This window comes from Chlorocebus sabaeus, chromosome 12 (assembly GCF_047675955.1).
Source record: "Chlorocebus sabaeus isolate Y175 chromosome 12, mChlSab1.0.hap1, whole genome shotgun sequence".
NCBI classification, from domain to species: Eukaryota; Metazoa; Chordata; class Mammalia; order Primates; family Cercopithecidae; genus Chlorocebus; species Chlorocebus sabaeus.
Genome location: NC_132915.1, coordinates 87,720,481 through 87,737,406, shown reverse-complemented (window position 1 = coordinate 87,737,406; position 16,926 = coordinate 87,720,481). Strand labels below are relative to the sequence as shown.

At 38.1% G+C, this 16,926-nt stretch overlaps 1 protein-coding gene and 1 non-coding gene across 2 annotated transcripts; one reads left to right on the top strand and one right to left on the bottom strand.

Moving 5' to 3' along the window:
* Window positions 1–1,629: 1,629 nt before the first annotated feature.
* On the bottom strand, window positions 1,630–14,892 carry TLR4 (toll like receptor 4). The gene is given in 4 exon segments (XM_007968248.3): window positions 1,630–4,504; window positions 4,507–6,716; window positions 10,377–10,543; window positions 14,506–14,892. Coding segments are annotated over 4 exon segments (2,496 nt in total). The 5' UTR covers window positions 14,599–14,892; the 3' UTR covers window positions 1,630–4,478.
* Window positions 11,014–11,120, top strand: LOC119619245 (U6 spliceosomal RNA). Its single transcript, XR_005235653.1, has one exon. It is a non-coding gene; the product is annotated as a U6 spliceosomal RNA (small nuclear RNA).
* Window positions 14,893–16,926: the final 2,034 nt, after the last annotated feature.

Genomic DNA, 16,926 nt, shown 5'->3' with positions numbered 1-16,926 from the left:
ACTTTCCCACAATCACACAAGTAAATGGAGACACTGGCTTAGACTTTGGTTTTCACTCTTCCAGGGAGTTCATTGTCACATACTGTGTGAGTTCATTTAAGCCTCTCCAGGAGCCTGCTGATGCTTTCTAAAAAGTTTATAGAGTCCGGAAGAAGACTGGGGTCTGACAATCCCATGAGTCAAGACCGAATCAGAAAGAAATGCTTAATTTTACTTACAGTCACTTCTGTGGTTCCACAGGCTGGAAAAGCAGCAATTACTTTAGTGCTGTTACTGAGAAGACCTCCCAGTGCTTCTCCTAGTGCCCTGTTTATAAAGTCTTAGAGGAGTACTCACCCATAAGGACAGTGTCCCTGTATTGAACATAATACATGATTTTCAATCCTTAGAGAAATGTTACAAAGTCATATTTCTATTCTCATTTTACATTTGAGCTAAGTAGACTCAGAGAAGTGGAGCCAAGGCACACAGTTGATAAGTAGTGAATCTGAGTTTTGACTTTCTCCAAAAGCCACACTACCCAAAACACCAGAAAAGTGGAAAGCACTGTGTTAACGCTCATTCTCGGTGTCTTTCTCTCCTCTTTTTGTTCTACGTCCAGATTTTCTACTTATTATTGATTCACCCTATTGTTCACGTATCCCTTGTTTGAAGCTCCTTCAAGTCCTTTATGAAAAGATAGGGTTATAAATGAATCATTTGGTGTGTATAACATATATGCATATGTATTGGCTTAATGATTCATGGCTTCAGTTGAGAAACCCTTGACTAGTGTCAACCACACGGAAAACTGCAGGAGTTTCACTTCCTGTTTTGCCAACTTTAAGCATGAAGCAATTGGGTGTGGAAGAAAGAAAGTGTCCTTGAGTGACCTGGAGGCCCAGGCTCAGGTTTTGTCACTTTCCTACTCCGTGGCCTATTGACAAATGTACTTCATCGAACTTCAGCTTTCCCATCAATAAAATGGAAAAAGTAATTATTGATTTGCTACCTCACTAAGCTAATGAGATATTCAAATATGGTTATAGTTTTGTGAATATGTTTCAAGTTGTAAGAGATCACACAAATTTAAAGCATTATAATTGGCATTAATTTTTGCTTATTCCACCCTTCATCCCTCTTAAATCCAGAGGGTTTAAAGAGCTACAAAGAGGCTGTCTGAGGCCTGACTTTACTCTTTCTTCTCCTTCTGTTCTATGCATATAATTTCTTTCCCTTTTTGTCCACCTCACCTGCCATTTCTAGAATTTCCATCTGGGAGAGGGAACTGACAGGAAGAAGGCCAATGTCAGCCTTGGATATTTCAGCCCTGAAATACTCCAAGTTGTATGTTGATCTTCCTTCTCAGAGCCTTGTACATTTGCTTGAATAAACACATTTATGCAGAATTCGTATTCAAATATGAATAGAACCACACTTACATGTAGCATGGATATACACAAAATCACACATTTTCAAGCATACTAAGAAATTGATGCATACATCTATAGACAAACAATCATGTATGTATGTTAGTTCCTCACTTATCCACAGTTTCACTTTCCCAGGTTTTGTGGTCAGTTATCGTCTGAAAATAGGTGAGTACAGTACAGTAAGATATTTTGAGAGAGACAGCGAGAAAGAAAGAGATCACATTCACATAACTTTTATTACAATATATTATTGTAACTATTCAATTTTATTATTAGTTGTTGTTAATCTCTTACTGTGCCTAATTCAGAAAATGAACTTTATCTTAGGTATTTGTATATAGGAAAACATATTGCATATATGAGGTTTGGTACCATCTGGGGTCTCAGAGGCCCACTTGGGGTCTAATAACATATCCACCAAGCATATGAGATAAGGGGAGACTGCTGTACAAGCACAAGAGTAGAGAACCCATCTCAAACAGCCATAGACATCCACTTCAAATGGATGTATTCTTCAAGAAATAGAATCACACTCTCTACTATACAGATATGATCATGGAGACACACACTTTCAAATACATACAGCCCTGATAAGGATACACAGGGAGATGTGCACAAATGCACACATCTACTTTCACTAGTACATGAGACATAGAAACACACCCAGGGATGCTCAATCACCCTAGACCTGCTCAAACCAAACACACTCCGAAACACTCAGTAACAAACACTTCTGAGTGTGGTCATATTTCCAGTTTTGACAACTGAATTTTGTTGTCTTTTCTTTTTTATAACTTCATTCAGATATAATTGATATTATAAAACTGCATATATTTAATGTACATAATTTGATGAGTTTAGACATAGTTTCACATACCTGTGAAACCATCACCACAATCAAGGTAATAAATATATCCATCACCTCCAAAAGCTTCTTTGTGTATATATATATGGTAAGAACACTTAACATGAGATCTAACCTCTTAACAAAATGTTAAGTGCATAATACACTATTGTTAATTATAGGAACTCTGCTATACAGCTGATCTTTAGGGCTAATTCATCTTGCATACTATAATTTTATACCAACTAGACAACTCCCTATTTCTTCATTTCTCCCTTCCTCCTTTTCCCTAGGAACCACTGTCCTATTCTTGCTTCTATGAGTTTGACTATTTTAGAACCTCATATAAGTGAAATCAGGTAGTGTTTGTATTTCTGTTACTTGCTTATTTTACATAGCATAATGGCCTCCAGTTTTATTCATGTTGTCATAAATCGTAGGATTCCCCCTTTTTTAGGCTGAATAATATCCCATTGTATATGTATGCATATTTTCTTTGTCCATTTATTTTTCAATGGAAATTTGGGTTGTTTCCATAACTTTGGAAACAGTGATTGTGAACAGTGCTGCAATGAACATGGGAGTGTAAATATTTTCTTGAAATTCTGATTTCAATTATTTTGGGTATATATACAGAAGTGAGATTGCTGGATCATATAGTAGTTCTATGTTTAATTTTTGAGAAAACTCCATACTGTTTTTCACAATGGCTACATCATTTTCCACTCCCTCCAACAGTGTAGAAGGGTTCCAGTTTCTCTATATCCTTGATGACACTTCTTTTTTTTCTTTTATAGTAGCCACTCTACCTAGTATAAGGTGATATCTCATTGTGGTTTTTATTTTCATTTCCCTGATGACATCCTCATTGTCCTTTTCTTGAATGTTCTGTTTCTGGGGAGGCTGGATGAACATTGTTTTCTGGGAACCTTCTTTATACGAATCCCATTAATTCCAGACACGTTGTTTTCTCAATGATAACATCCACTCTTCCCAAAATGTAGTCAGGAAGCATTGCCCAACAGGAAACAGCAATGTATACTTCCTGCCTTGAATTCCTTCACAAGTAGTTCTCCTGGCAGTGAAGAGGGTACACAGGAGGGATCCCAGCCCTCTATGTCTCTCTGCAGAGATTCAGAGATCCATCAAACATCACTTGCTCTGATAAAACAACATAGACTTCTGCTGCAACTCATTTCATGAGGTCACCCCAGGTTTATCAGTCCATGTTTCTGGAATCAAGAAAAAGTGACCTCCTGAGGTCATCCCACTTCCTTCCTGCCTCTAACCCAAATTGTCCATGATAAGAACAGGAAGCAGAAAATTTGTTCCCCTGTTAAAAAAAGTGCCCCCTTTAAACAAATTATTTCAAAGCTGCTTTCAGACAGTCATAACTTAGTAGGCAATAACTTTGCAATGACATCGAGTGACAAAGTGACAGAATGTACTTTACATACTTCCTTGAAAAATAGTGGTTAAATAAATGTGGATATTTGAAGCAGGTCTCGAACAACTTCATTTATGATATTGGCTTATAGGCAAGACATAAAAAAATGAAAACTTCATATATAAAAATAAAAATATATCAGGAGTGATTAGTGAAAAAACAGAACATGCTCGAGAATGACCAGGATGGTTGTGGGCATGTGTTAATCAGGTTTCCTTAGGAATTAGCCACTAGACCTTAACCTCTGTAAGGAGACTGACTTAAAATTGAAGGGGCATCTTGCATCAGGAGCCCACTGAAGTCATCAAGCAGAATTTAAATTGTATTCAATCAAAAAGGAAAAAGTGAACACCCAGTTCAGTCAAAACTACCAAAATGGTTTTATGATGGCTATAACATAATACATGATATAATTTCCACTCAAAAGACTCAGGAGAAGAACAATGTCTCTTTCTGCTTTCTCTGTCTTTATTCAACGTAATGAGGTAAGAGTTGAAATGACTTTCTCTGTCATAGGTTCCTTGGCTGAGTTGGTTGAAATGCCCACCTGGAAGGCTCTGTATTTTAATCTAGCATGTATTCCCTCTGCACTGGAAGCTCCTTGAGATTAGCAACCCCACATATCTTGTGCACCATGGAATGACTCGCCCTTAGCATAAGGCCTGGCATGTGGCAGCATTTAATACTTATTAACTGAACGAGTGTTGGGCCCAGCTGGGCAAGAAATGCCTCAGGAGTTTTTTATTTTTCCTCTTCAGATAGTTGTTGCTTCTTGCTAATTGCATCCTGTACCCACTGTTCTTCTGGATTCCACGATCTGCCATCCAACAGGGCTTTTCTGAGTCGTCTCCAGAAGATGTGCTGTCCCAGGACACTGTCCTCCCACTCCAGGTAAGTGTTCCTGCTGAGAAGGCGGTACAGCTCCACCTGCTGCCTGAGCAGGGTCTTCTCCACCTTCTGCAGGACAATGAAGATTATGCCTGCACGACTGCTCAGAAACTGCCAGGTCTGAGCAATCTCATATTCAAAGATACACCAGCGGCTCTGGATGAAGTGCTGGGACACCACAACAATCACCTTTCGGCTTTTATGGAAACCTTCATGGATGATGTTTGCAGCAATGGCCACACCGGGAATAAAGTCTCTGTAGTGAAGGCAGAGCTGAAAGGGAGGCACCCCTTCTTCTAAATTCTTTACTAGCTCATTCCTTACCCAGTCCTCATCCTGGCTTGAGTAGATAACAAAGGCATCATAGATGTTTTCACCTCTACCATACTTTATGCAGCCAGCAAGAAGCATCAGGTGAAAATAGAACTTATAGACCAGAACTGCTACAACAGATACCACAAGCACACTGAACACAGACACACCAATGATGGTCTTATTCATCTGACAGGTAATATTCAAACTCAGCACCGGCATGCCCTGTTTATGTGAAGGTGTTGCACATTCCATTCGTTCAACTTCCACCAAGAGCTGCCTCTGGTTCTTAATCCACTGCAGGAAACTCTGGTGTTCACAAGTACAAGCAAAGTCATTCTGAGTAAGATTTAAGAAAGCTAGACTACTTGGAAAATGATGTAGTTCCTGGTTTTTGGAAGTCATTATGTGATTGAGACTGTAATCAAGAACCTGGAGAGAGCGCAGACACTTATAAGGAAACGTATCCAATGAAAAGAAGTTGTTGTGGCTCATATTTAGTACCTGAAGCTTGTTGAGTGTGTTAAATGCTGTTGGAGACAACTGCTCCAGTTGACACTGAGAGAGGTCCAGGAAGGTCAAGTTTTTCAGATCTGTGAAGATATCTGGAAGGAAGTTTTCCTGGAAAGAATTGCCAGCCATTTTCAAGACTCTGAGACTGAGCAAGCCATCGAAGATGCCATTGAAAGCAACTCTGGTGTGAGTATGAGAAATGTCAAGGTAAATGAGGTTTCTGAGTGATAGGAATACCGAAAATTGACTCATCTGTTTCAAATTGGAATGCTGGAAATCCAGATGTTCTAGTTGTTCTAAGCCCAAGAAGTTTGAACTCATGGTAATAACATCATTGAAGCTCAGATCTAAATACTTTAGGCTGGTTGTCCCAAAATCATTTTGAGAACAGCAACCTTTGAAACTCAAGCCATTTCTACTGAGATCTAGAAACTCAAGGCTTGGTAGATTAACTTCTGAAAAAGCATTCCCACCTTTGTTGGCAGTGAAAGTAAGCCTTTTGAGAGATTTGAGTTCCAATGTGGGAAACTGTTCAAATTTACACTTAACTAATTCTAAATGTTGCCATCTGAAATTATAAGAAAAGTCTTCTACCCTTTTAATATTCACACTCACCAGGGAAAACGAAGAAACATTTGCCAAACAATTAAATAAGTCAATAATATTATTGAGGTAGTAGTCTAAGTATGTTAATCGGAATTCTTCAATGGTCAAATTGCACAATCCCTCCAGAGCAGATTTGTCAAACTCTTCCAAGTTTCTTTCATTTCTAAATTCTCCCAGAACCAAACGATGGACTTCTAAACCAGCCAGACCTTGAATACAAGTTTTCATCACATTTAAATCATCAAAATTATTTCTCAAAGTCAGCTTATGAAGCCTAATTTCTTTAAATGCACCTGGTTGGATAAAGTTTATAGGGTTCAGGGACAGGTCTAAAGAGAGATTGGGTAGGGGCATTTGATGTAGAACCTGCAAGTCTTTGCAATAAATATTTTGAATCTTGTTAATGGAAAGGTCCAAGTGCTCTAGATGGGTCAGATTAGAAAAATACTCAGGTAATTTGAAAGACTGGATAAGATTGTGAGCCACATTAAGTTCTTTCAAAGTTTTGATGTGTCCAATGGGGAAGTTCTCTAGAGATGCTAGATTTGTCTCCACAGCCACCAGCTTCTGTAAACTTGATAGTCCAGAAAAGGCTCCCAGGGCTAAACTCTGGATGGGGTTTCCTGTCAATATTAAGGTGGAGAGGTGGCTTAGGCTCTGATATGCACCATCTTCAATTGTCTGGATTTCACACCTACAGGAATAAAAATACATTGATTATATAACATTTCTGCTGAATAAGAACCTAAAATAGAATATTAATCCTAGTCATCCAGTTCTTCATACAGGATGTGATGGGTCAAAGACATCAAGCAGGACAGATGATGATGGCATGAGCAAATAAGAAGCCCCACAGATTGAGTATTATCATACTGGCTGCAATGATAGGCTCTTTTTTGTCATGTTAGCCATACATGATAAGCAGAGGAGAAAATCCATAAGAAGGAAATCAGTTAAACGTCAATAATTGACATATATAAAGATTGTGCAGTTGATAAAGCATGTAATAGCCTTGGATCAAGTTTAGCCATTTTCTGTCACACAAAATTGTGATTATACATCTGATTGGTACAGATAATATGGATAGTTGTTAGTTGTTAGCCAAGATAAATGACTAGTAAATATCAATTTCAGAGATATGAAAAATTACACATAAGTGTCACGGATACTCTTAATGTTTATGAAAAGTGCATACATGATGGCTCGATACTTGAAAGTTGTTGTTATCAGAGATAAATGTTTGTAACCTGTGATAGGAGTGAGTTTTGTGGAAAAAAAGTGAAAATCATGTGCTATAAGAGTTCACATCCAGAGAACTGTTGTGGACCAGGAGAATCAAAGTAGGCTTCTCTGAGAACACTTAAGTTGAAAATTGAAAGATGAGTAGAAGTTAACGATAAAAGGAGGTGAAGTGAACAGCAAACACAAAAGCCCCAAGGTTGACAGCAAAAAATGACACACAGAGTAATCATGACAAATAGCTTCCATGGTTGGAGTACAGAGATGAAATTGGAGTGTACAATATGGAGTTGTGGAGAAAGAAGATTTCCAATTAGGCAGAGGTTTACCACCCAGATGAAGGGTTTTGATTTTTATCCCAAGAGAAATGAAAGCCATCCTACATAGAATGTTCAGAGACATGTCCTAGAGATAGGGCTTTGATGCAGCCAGCAAACAGCAAGCCATCATGATAAATGATAAATTCCTTTATCATTGCAGGTGCTTGTCAATTACAACGTACAAATAAGTTATTTCTTAATCCAGTCTGAATTACATTTACAATATTCCCCACCCATTTTAGCTTCTTCAGGAGTTTCCTAGATAATAAAAGCATTGTGGTCCAAGCTTTTGTTATTTATTGGTAACTAGATAAAGGATAAGCAGTATACTAGAAAGAACACTGGAAGAGTGGACAAAAGAGCTTGGGTTTGGTGCTTCTGCAGTTCTCTCCTACTGGGTGATCTTGAATACCTCTTTTCCTCTCTAGGTTTTAGTTACCACATTTATAAATCAAACAGCTGAACTGGATTATTTTTGAAGTTCTCTCTTTCAACTATATGATTTTTTACAGCCCATCATTCTATCTCTGCATTGCTGTATACATCAGGCAAGAATTAAAGGGTCTTGCTGTATCTCTATATCATTACATTGGTGATAGTCACTGTAGAGAAGTAGAGTATTAAGACAAAGAGAACAATTAAGTTGGATTCTGGAGATGTGAACTTAAATCTTTGGTCTGTGGCTAACAAGCAATGATAATGTATATAAGTCACTTAAATTATTCAAGCTTCAGTTTCTTCATCTATAAAAAGAAACATACATATATATTATAGATTTCTATGGGGGAAGAAGGCTGCCTGGTCTATCACAAAGCATTCTTACAAGACTAGTTGAGTTATTGTATGTGAACACTGTATGAAAAGGCAAAGGATGTCTATTGTGCTATTATTTGTGCTTGCCCTAATTTAGAATCTCCTATGGGCTAGCTAGAAGGGAAGCTGGCCTCTCTATAAGCACAGATTTAAGGTTTCTGGGGCAAGTTTCTTGGGTATCTAGTGGATTGAAGATGAATTGCATAACAGACATTGTTTGGTGAAAAACTACTTGTTTGAAAAAAAAGGGGGGGGGGGGGAGAGGTGGTCTACCTTAATAGAGTATGTGACAAAATTTTCATGCAGAAAACTGAAATTTAGAACATAATGGCATAGATTCAGCTGATAGCCATTATCCTAAGCAAATAAACAAAGGAACAGAAGGCCAAATACCATGGGTTCTCACTTTATAAGTAGGAGCTAAACATGGGGTACACATGGACATAAAGATGACAAAAATAGACCCTGGGGATTACTTGAGAGGGGATAGAGAGAAAGCAGCAAGGGTTGAAAAACTAACTACTGGGTACTATGCTCAGTACCTGAGCAATGGTGTCAACTGTACCCTACACCTCAGTATCACACAATATAACCATGTAAACCCCTGAATAAAAATAAAAGTTTTTAATTATTTTAAAAAACGAATGAAATTCTGTAAGAATAATACTTTATGCTTACAAAATATACTTTATAAAAATTTAAATATATATAGCATATTAATATTTATTATCACATTTAATCCAGCAGGATAAGTTGCATCATTTCCATTGATCAGACATGAAAACTAAGACTAAGGGAGATGAAGTAATATGCCTAAGGTTACATGGTTATAAACGTTGGGGGTAAACTTGGCTCCAGTCTTCTGACTCCAACAGGGCTCTATGCACTATACCACTGCCTTTGAACTGTTCCATTACCGCTTTGTTTTATCCTACCTTTATCCAAGTTAGGGTATAATAGGTCATATGTTCACTCTTCTACAGAAATGTCTGCTCTAAAAAGGATTTTCATATTGTGACCTTAGTCTTTATCAATAATTTCTATAATAAAAAATAAGTAAAATGTTTTGAAATGTTTTACAAACCACTGCAGAGAACATTTCCATTATCTAGTTCGATTTGCAAATAAGGCCCCGATGATGAAAACCCTTTTAGAATTTTGTTCCCTTAAAATATCATGATGACAGTTTCACCTGCCACAACAAACGATATACTTCCCTGCATCAGAAAAGAAAATCTTAGCCACTATTCCCTGCCCACAGCAGATGTTTTCCTTTAATCTTGACATCTTTCTCCTTGGATTACTTGTCTTTTCCTAATTCCCTATCCTCTACCCTACTTTTAATATTCTAGACATTGTTTGAATCTTATGCAGTTCATGAAATTTTTCTTGACTACCCGCCACAGAGAAGTCCCTCTTCTGAAAAATACAATTTGTTACCTTTAGTTTAGATATAGTTTATCACCTACTGTTATATATTGCTATATTTATATCAGCTTCAAGATCCAAAAAATCATAATTCAAAAGTGTTGAAAATATGCTACGTACCCAGGACCATACCCAGGACTTTAAGGTATTAACTCTTTCAAGAAGATATGCCTCCTTAACAACAGGGGCTGTGTGTTATATATCAATATATGCCTGTCTTCTTGCAGAGTGTACAACATATAGTAAGTAGTCAATAAATAGCCACTTATGAAAGAATTTAAGCTAATTTTCTCTCCTGTCTTAAAAGAAAACCTAAAAATTAGAATTTCCCTTAGAAGCTGTCTTAGCCAACTGCCTATTTCACAGATGAGAAAATTGAGACCTGAAGAATAGAGGTAGCATGGTCAAGGCTATATAGTTAATAAGACATCTGTTGTATGAATAAATAAGTGAATGCAGATGAGACTCCACCAAGCAAGCTTTCCACTCCAATAATGAAATGATAGGACAATGAACATCTCACCTTGTGCAGTATGTAAAAGTGCATTCATTACCTGGATAAATCCAGCACCTGCAGTTCTGGAAAACGGAGGAAGCTATAGCTGCCTAAATGCCTCAGGGGATTAAAGCTCAGGTCCAGGTTCTTGGTTGAGAAGGGGATGTTGTCGGGGATTTTGTAGAAATTCAGCTCCATGCATTGATAAGTAATGTTAGGAACCACCTGCAATGATTACACACAAAATGAAGTGTCTTTACTGCATAGTCTCCCAACTCCCCTCTTCTAAACCAGAGATGGTGCGGGGGCGGGGAGGTTCTTTTAGTGCAAGCACAAAATTCAGTTGACCTTTTTTCATCCATCTGTCCATTCTTCCATCCATCTATCCATCCGTCCATCCGCTCAATTCATACTTATAAAATGTCTTAATCTAGATTAGAAAGTAAAGAGCAAATACTATGTGCTCAGCATTCTAACCTCTGTGATAAAATGGCAGCATTTAGCAAGAAGCAATGGAATCAAGGGGTGAAGGGCTGAGGCTCCGGAGTCTGAAAGCTCTGGGTTTCATGCCAGCAATTCCGTGTGGTTTAGGGCAAAGTCTTTTAAAACAAAACAAAACAAAACAAACAAAAGAAAAACCTCAGTGAGCCTCATTTTATCAGATGTAAAATGTAGGTATTAAAATATCCAATATCGTGCTTGCTGCAGTAGCACATATACTAAAATTGGAAGCATACAAAAAAGATTAGCATGGCCCCTGCACAAGGATCACACACAAATCCATGACACGTTCCATATTTTCATGATCTATGCAGCAAATCACCATGGCACACATTTACCTATGTAACAAATCTGAATGCTCTGCACATGTACCACTGAACTTAAAATAAAAGTTGGAAATACAAAAACTAAATAAAATATCCAATATCATTCTAAATACCCCACATCATCGGGGAGACTGTCTGGCAGTCAAGATGTCCAGGCCTTCCTTAGTCATAGCCCGGATTTTGACAGCTGCATTATTTTTCTTGGCTCATTGATCCCTGTTGTAGAAATAGGGGGAAATCTTTAGAGTGCATGGATTCCCATGGTGGAACCTAGTAAATAAGGTCAAGTGCTTTATGCTGTCTTCGTTCTTACACTGCTTTCTAGCCTACTTTCCCACATTTTTTGTAAGCCTAATTCTCTAACGCTCCCATCTAATTTCTGAACGCTTTCATTTTCTCTGACAAAATTCCTTGCAGAAGCTAGCTAATTGTAGTTTTCTGTTGTTTGAAACCAATAGAATCTGTTTGAAGGATTAAATGAGATAAGGTGTTTAAAGAGCTTATTTAAAAGCCCACCGCAGTATAAGTGATCAATAGATGTTAACATTAATTATTATTATCTATTATTAATCCCTTACCATATGCCAGCATAGCTCTTGTTTGTTGTATACTTTCACTTAATCTTCAAATAAGCATTTTAAAGATGAGGAAAATGGAAATTCAAAGAGATGAAGTAATATGCGCAAAGTCAGAGTTCAAACACGCAGATCTTCATTTGTATGTCTGCTTAAATGTTACAAGCCATGGAGCCTCAAAGACAGTACTGCCTAATAGAAACAGAGCCAGGCACTCTTTCTTTGCCCTCTTTTATTCCCTTTCACAGGATACACCACCATCTAACATTATGTTGTCTATGTGATTGTTGCCATCGGATTGTTCATCTCCTGTACTCCATTGCAAGTTTCAATGGTTTTGCCCACTGCTTTGTCTCCAGCACTCAGAATGGTGTCTGGCAAATGGTTGATGCTCAATAAATATTTGCTGAATCAATAACTGATTGAATAACTGATTAAATGAAGGTTTACTTAAGTCCACATTGTAGACATTTTCTGCCAAGCGCTGTGGGCATTACAAAGAAAAATACGATGTGGCTCCAGACTTCAATGGACTCACAGTCTAGAGTAAAAGTTTAGATAGGAGCAAAGCTAATACTGTCTCAAGGGGCCATAAAATAGGCTTAGAAAATTTGTCCTGTGGTTCAGAGAAAGCAGAGGTCAAGTCCGTATTCAGGAAAGGCTTCCCAGAAAAGGAAGATTTTAAAGTGGGTCTCAGAAGATGAGTAAGGTTTAGATATGTGAAAAGGGGAAGAAAAAACATGTCGTAAGGAGAGGACAACATGAGCATGGAAAGAGTGGAAAACAAACTTAGATTAGCTGGTGAGTGGTAGGAGTGGTGAAACCTAAGTAAGAGGGCAAACCAGATCAGGAGGGCCTCAGATTTTGTCCTGCAGCAATTATTTCAATCATTTATCACATATAAATTTAGTGGCTACTGTGTGCTGACCACTGGAAATATAGTGGTCCTTGCCAATTCCGTTACAAAGGAAGAGAGAGAAAATAAACAAACAAAAATATAAAATGTTGTGCTCCAGAAAAAAAAAAATAAAGCAATAAAAGGGAATTTGAGGCAAATAAGTGAGGCTGGAGAGCTCTACATGGGGCAATCAAGGAAGACTGCCCTGAGGAGGGGACATGTAAGCAGAAATCTGAATGGAGTGATTAAACCATGAAAATGACCAGGGCTGCACTGACCAGTACGGTAGTCACTTGCCATACACAGTTATTAACACAAGAAACGTGAATAGTCTAAATTGAGATGCATGGTAAATGTAAAATATATACTAAATTCCAGATTTAGTACCAAACAAGGAATGTAAAATATCAGTAATAGGTAAATATATATGAAAATTTTAAACATTATTTTAAATATGCTAAGTTAAATAAAAATATTAAATTCACTTGTTTCTTTTTTTAATGAGGCTACTAAAAACTTTAAAAGTACATATGTGGTTCACATAATATTGTCATTGGATAGCACTGATCTAGCATTCTAGGTAGAAGAAATAGCCAGTGCAAAGGCCCTGTGGTAGAAACCTGTCCTAATGGCAATGGAGAGTTATCAAAAGTTTTTAAGGAGATAATTTGTTAGATCAAAGCTTAAGGAAAAATAATAACAACAAATGCAAATACATAACAAACAAGAATGTGCAGAATGAATTAAAGGAAGAAGACTGGAATCAGGAAAGCAGTCACTGTGTAAGAGTCAACGCCAGGGGAAATGAGGGCCTGCCGTACAGTGGCAAGAAAGGGATGGGCAGGTATGGACAGGCTTCAGGGACTTACAGGAAATCGTACATGGGGAAAAGAAGAAGTCAAGGTTGGCTGTGGTTTTATCTCGCAGTGAGCCTAATTAGAAAATCTATCTCCACTAACCTAACAGCAGAGGGATACAGAGAAGAAGACAAGGAGGAGGACTATGGGCGGGGAATTGAGGGAAGGGATGGCTTTGAGATAATGAATTAGTCTTTGCTAAATATTACTTGATTTTCTCCCATATCCTCAACTTCAGGACTGCAGCTGGCTTTGCCTCTCTTGAGTTTCTGACCCTGCCTCACTGTAAATCATTTTCTTAGCTGTTCGGCTCTACTATGGGTTTCTAAAGCAACTGTGAAGTCTGTGCAGGGGAAAAACAAAAAAGATCCATCATGAATAAGATTATCAACCAGCTGATTGGTATTTCACCAAGAAACAAACTGTTGCAATAGCTGATATTATACATATTTCCCTCTTGCTTTTTTCTTCTCTCTCTCTCTTTTCCTTTTTCACTCTCTTATTTTTTTCATCCTCTGGACTAAACTATATGACTGCATACAGAAGTCTGACACCCACTTAGAAAGTTCTTTCTGTAGAGACACACACACAAAAGCCATCTTCTTCCTGAGATTGAAAGGAGCAGGGGAACTGCTTGAAGCTGAGTGTAAAGACCACCGGTGGGAAGAAATGACACTGAAGCAGTCTGTTTATTCTCTGGTGAAGAAGGTATTATAATTCTCCTATAGATGTGAAAACTAGTCTCAGACAGGTTTGATAATTTTTTCACACAGCCACAAGGTAGCAGAGCAGGGACCTTACGCAGATCTATGTAATCTAATGCCCCTGTTAGCACTCAAAATCTCCAAATGGAACAAACCCCCATTGGCTGCCTTTAGTGCCCTTTAACAATGAATTACTTGATCTCTGTGGCTTCTTGAGTCTTTAAGGTAATTTAACTCTTTTTTTGCAAAAATAAACCAGGGCACACAGTGAGAAGCTCTGGGCAGAAGTGAGGGAGAGTTCAGAGGCGCTGACTCCAGCCACATACCTCCACGCAGGGCTCCCAGCTTTCTGGTCTCACGCAGGAGAGGAAGGCCATGGCTGGGATCAGAGTCCCAGCCAGGCACAAGGCAGACGTCATCCTGGCATCATCCTCACTGCTTCTGTGAGCGACAGTGGCCCTGTGAACGCGTGGCTCGCTATCACCGTTTCACCGGGCAGTTTCTGAGGCACTGGTGTCTTCTCTTCCTCAAGCCGGTGCCGCACAGCAACTGGTACATTCAAAGCAGTTCTGGGCTAAAGGGTGAGAGGAAGTGAAAGTTGCAACCTTAGCATTCTGGACTTTTGTTTGTCTAATAGTTATCTCTTTTGTCACAGGAGAGGAAGTTAGAAGGAGAAGAAGAAAACGTCTGCAGACCAGTGGCTAAAGAAACAGCAAGAGGAAGCTAGTTGGCTTTTATCCCAGGAAGTCATCTGACCTCTGTCTGGGCTTGGCGAATTTAGGAAAACCATCAGATGCTGTTAAAATAGCCCTTGTAACTCTCTAGGATGATGGTGATTTTCCAATTTTGTTTCAGCTGTGGAAACACTATTTGTATTAGTTTGCTGGGGCTGCCATAATGAATTACCACAGACTGGGTGGCTTAAACCACAGAGATTTATTTTCTCACAATTCTAGAGGCTTCCAGTCTGAACTCAAGATGTCAGCAACTGTGTCTAAATTCTAATCTCCCCCTCTTATAAGGACACCAGTTATGCAGGATGAGGGCCCACCATAATGACCTCATTCTACCTTACATACCTCTTTCAAGGCTCTCTCTCCATACATGGTCATAATCTGAGGTAGGGGGTTTAGGACCTCAATATATAAGTTTTTGCAAGGATGCAATTTGGTCCACCTCTTCTTGTGAAGAAACTCACATACAAAACTGAAAATAAAGCTCCAGTGAAACACTGAAAAGTACAAGAAGATTGGGAAAAGTCTGGGACTTCAGAATTGAATATACTGAAGTTCAGATCTCAGCTGGGTGACTCATGGCCTCGAGGCATTGGTCAAGTCACGTAAACTACTAAATTTTACTTTCTTTCTTTTTTTTCCCCCATTTTCTTTATTATGGTAAAATCACATAACATAACATGACATGACATAACATAACATAAAATGTATTACCTTGACCATTTGTATGCGTACAATTCTGTGGCATTAACTACGTTCATATTTTTGTACAATCACCACTAATCATTAAGCAATAACTCCCCATTTCTCCTTTCCCTAGCCCCTGGAAACTATGCGCTGCTTTTTGTCTCTATAATTTTGACTACTCTAGGTATCTCTTAGAAGTGGAATCATACAGTATGTGTCTTTTTGTAACTGGTTTATTTCACTTTGCATAATGTCTTCAAGGTTCATTTCTGTGTAGTATAGATCAAAGCATCCTTCCTTTTTAATGCTGAGCAATATTCCATTCTATGTACATACTACATTTTGCTTATCCATTTGTCTGTTCATGGACACTTGCATTGTTGCCACACATTAGCTATTGTGAATAATGCTGCTATGAACATGGTTGTGCAAATATCTCTTAAAGTCCCTGCTTTCAGTTCTCCTGGATATGTACTCAGAAGTTAGATTGCTGGATCATATGGTAAATCTATTTTTAATTTTTTGCACAACCACCATACGATTCTCCACAGCATCTGTACCATTTTATATTCCCACAAATGGTGTACAAGTGTTCTCATTTTTTCACATCTTCACCAACACTTATTATTACTTTCTTATCTGTAAAATGTGGTAATCATTTTTAATCATAGCAGAAGCTTGCATTTATAAAATGTATTAAAATGAAGATATGCGATGGTAGTCAAATTATACAAACCTACCAACCTTTAGTTTTCTGGTCTTTAAAATGGAGATAATCACATGTGTATTGAATTACTGAATGAAGCTAACTTACCTAAAACGCCTAGTCTAGAGCATTGTCATTACATTCCATAAATGAGAGCTATGATGAAGATTGAAAATGTAGATAGAAAGAGGATGGTAATATGTATCTCAAAGGATTGTCATGGGATTAAATGAGCTGGCATTTGTAAAGCTTTTAGGACAGTGTCTGGAAAGTAGCAAGTGCAATGTAAGTTTCTGTTCTGCAAGAACATGATTTAAAATGGAAATATTATGGGTACTTTTGTGCTAGATAGTTCTACTGTAATATCCTCCAAGCACTTGCAATCCAACATGTCAAAAACCAAGCTGTGAGGGACCATTCTGTGGTGGACTCAGCACAAACTCTTGTAGACTCCATCAACATACCAGTAGAGGTAAGATTAAAAACAACCTCCATGTCAAAGCTTTGCTCTAAGGATTGAGACTATTTATGGAAAGATTTTAGAGCAGTGGCTGACACAGAATAAAGTTTATTTCCCTGGAAGATTAATGGTGTTTCACTTTGACATCATCATTCAAGGT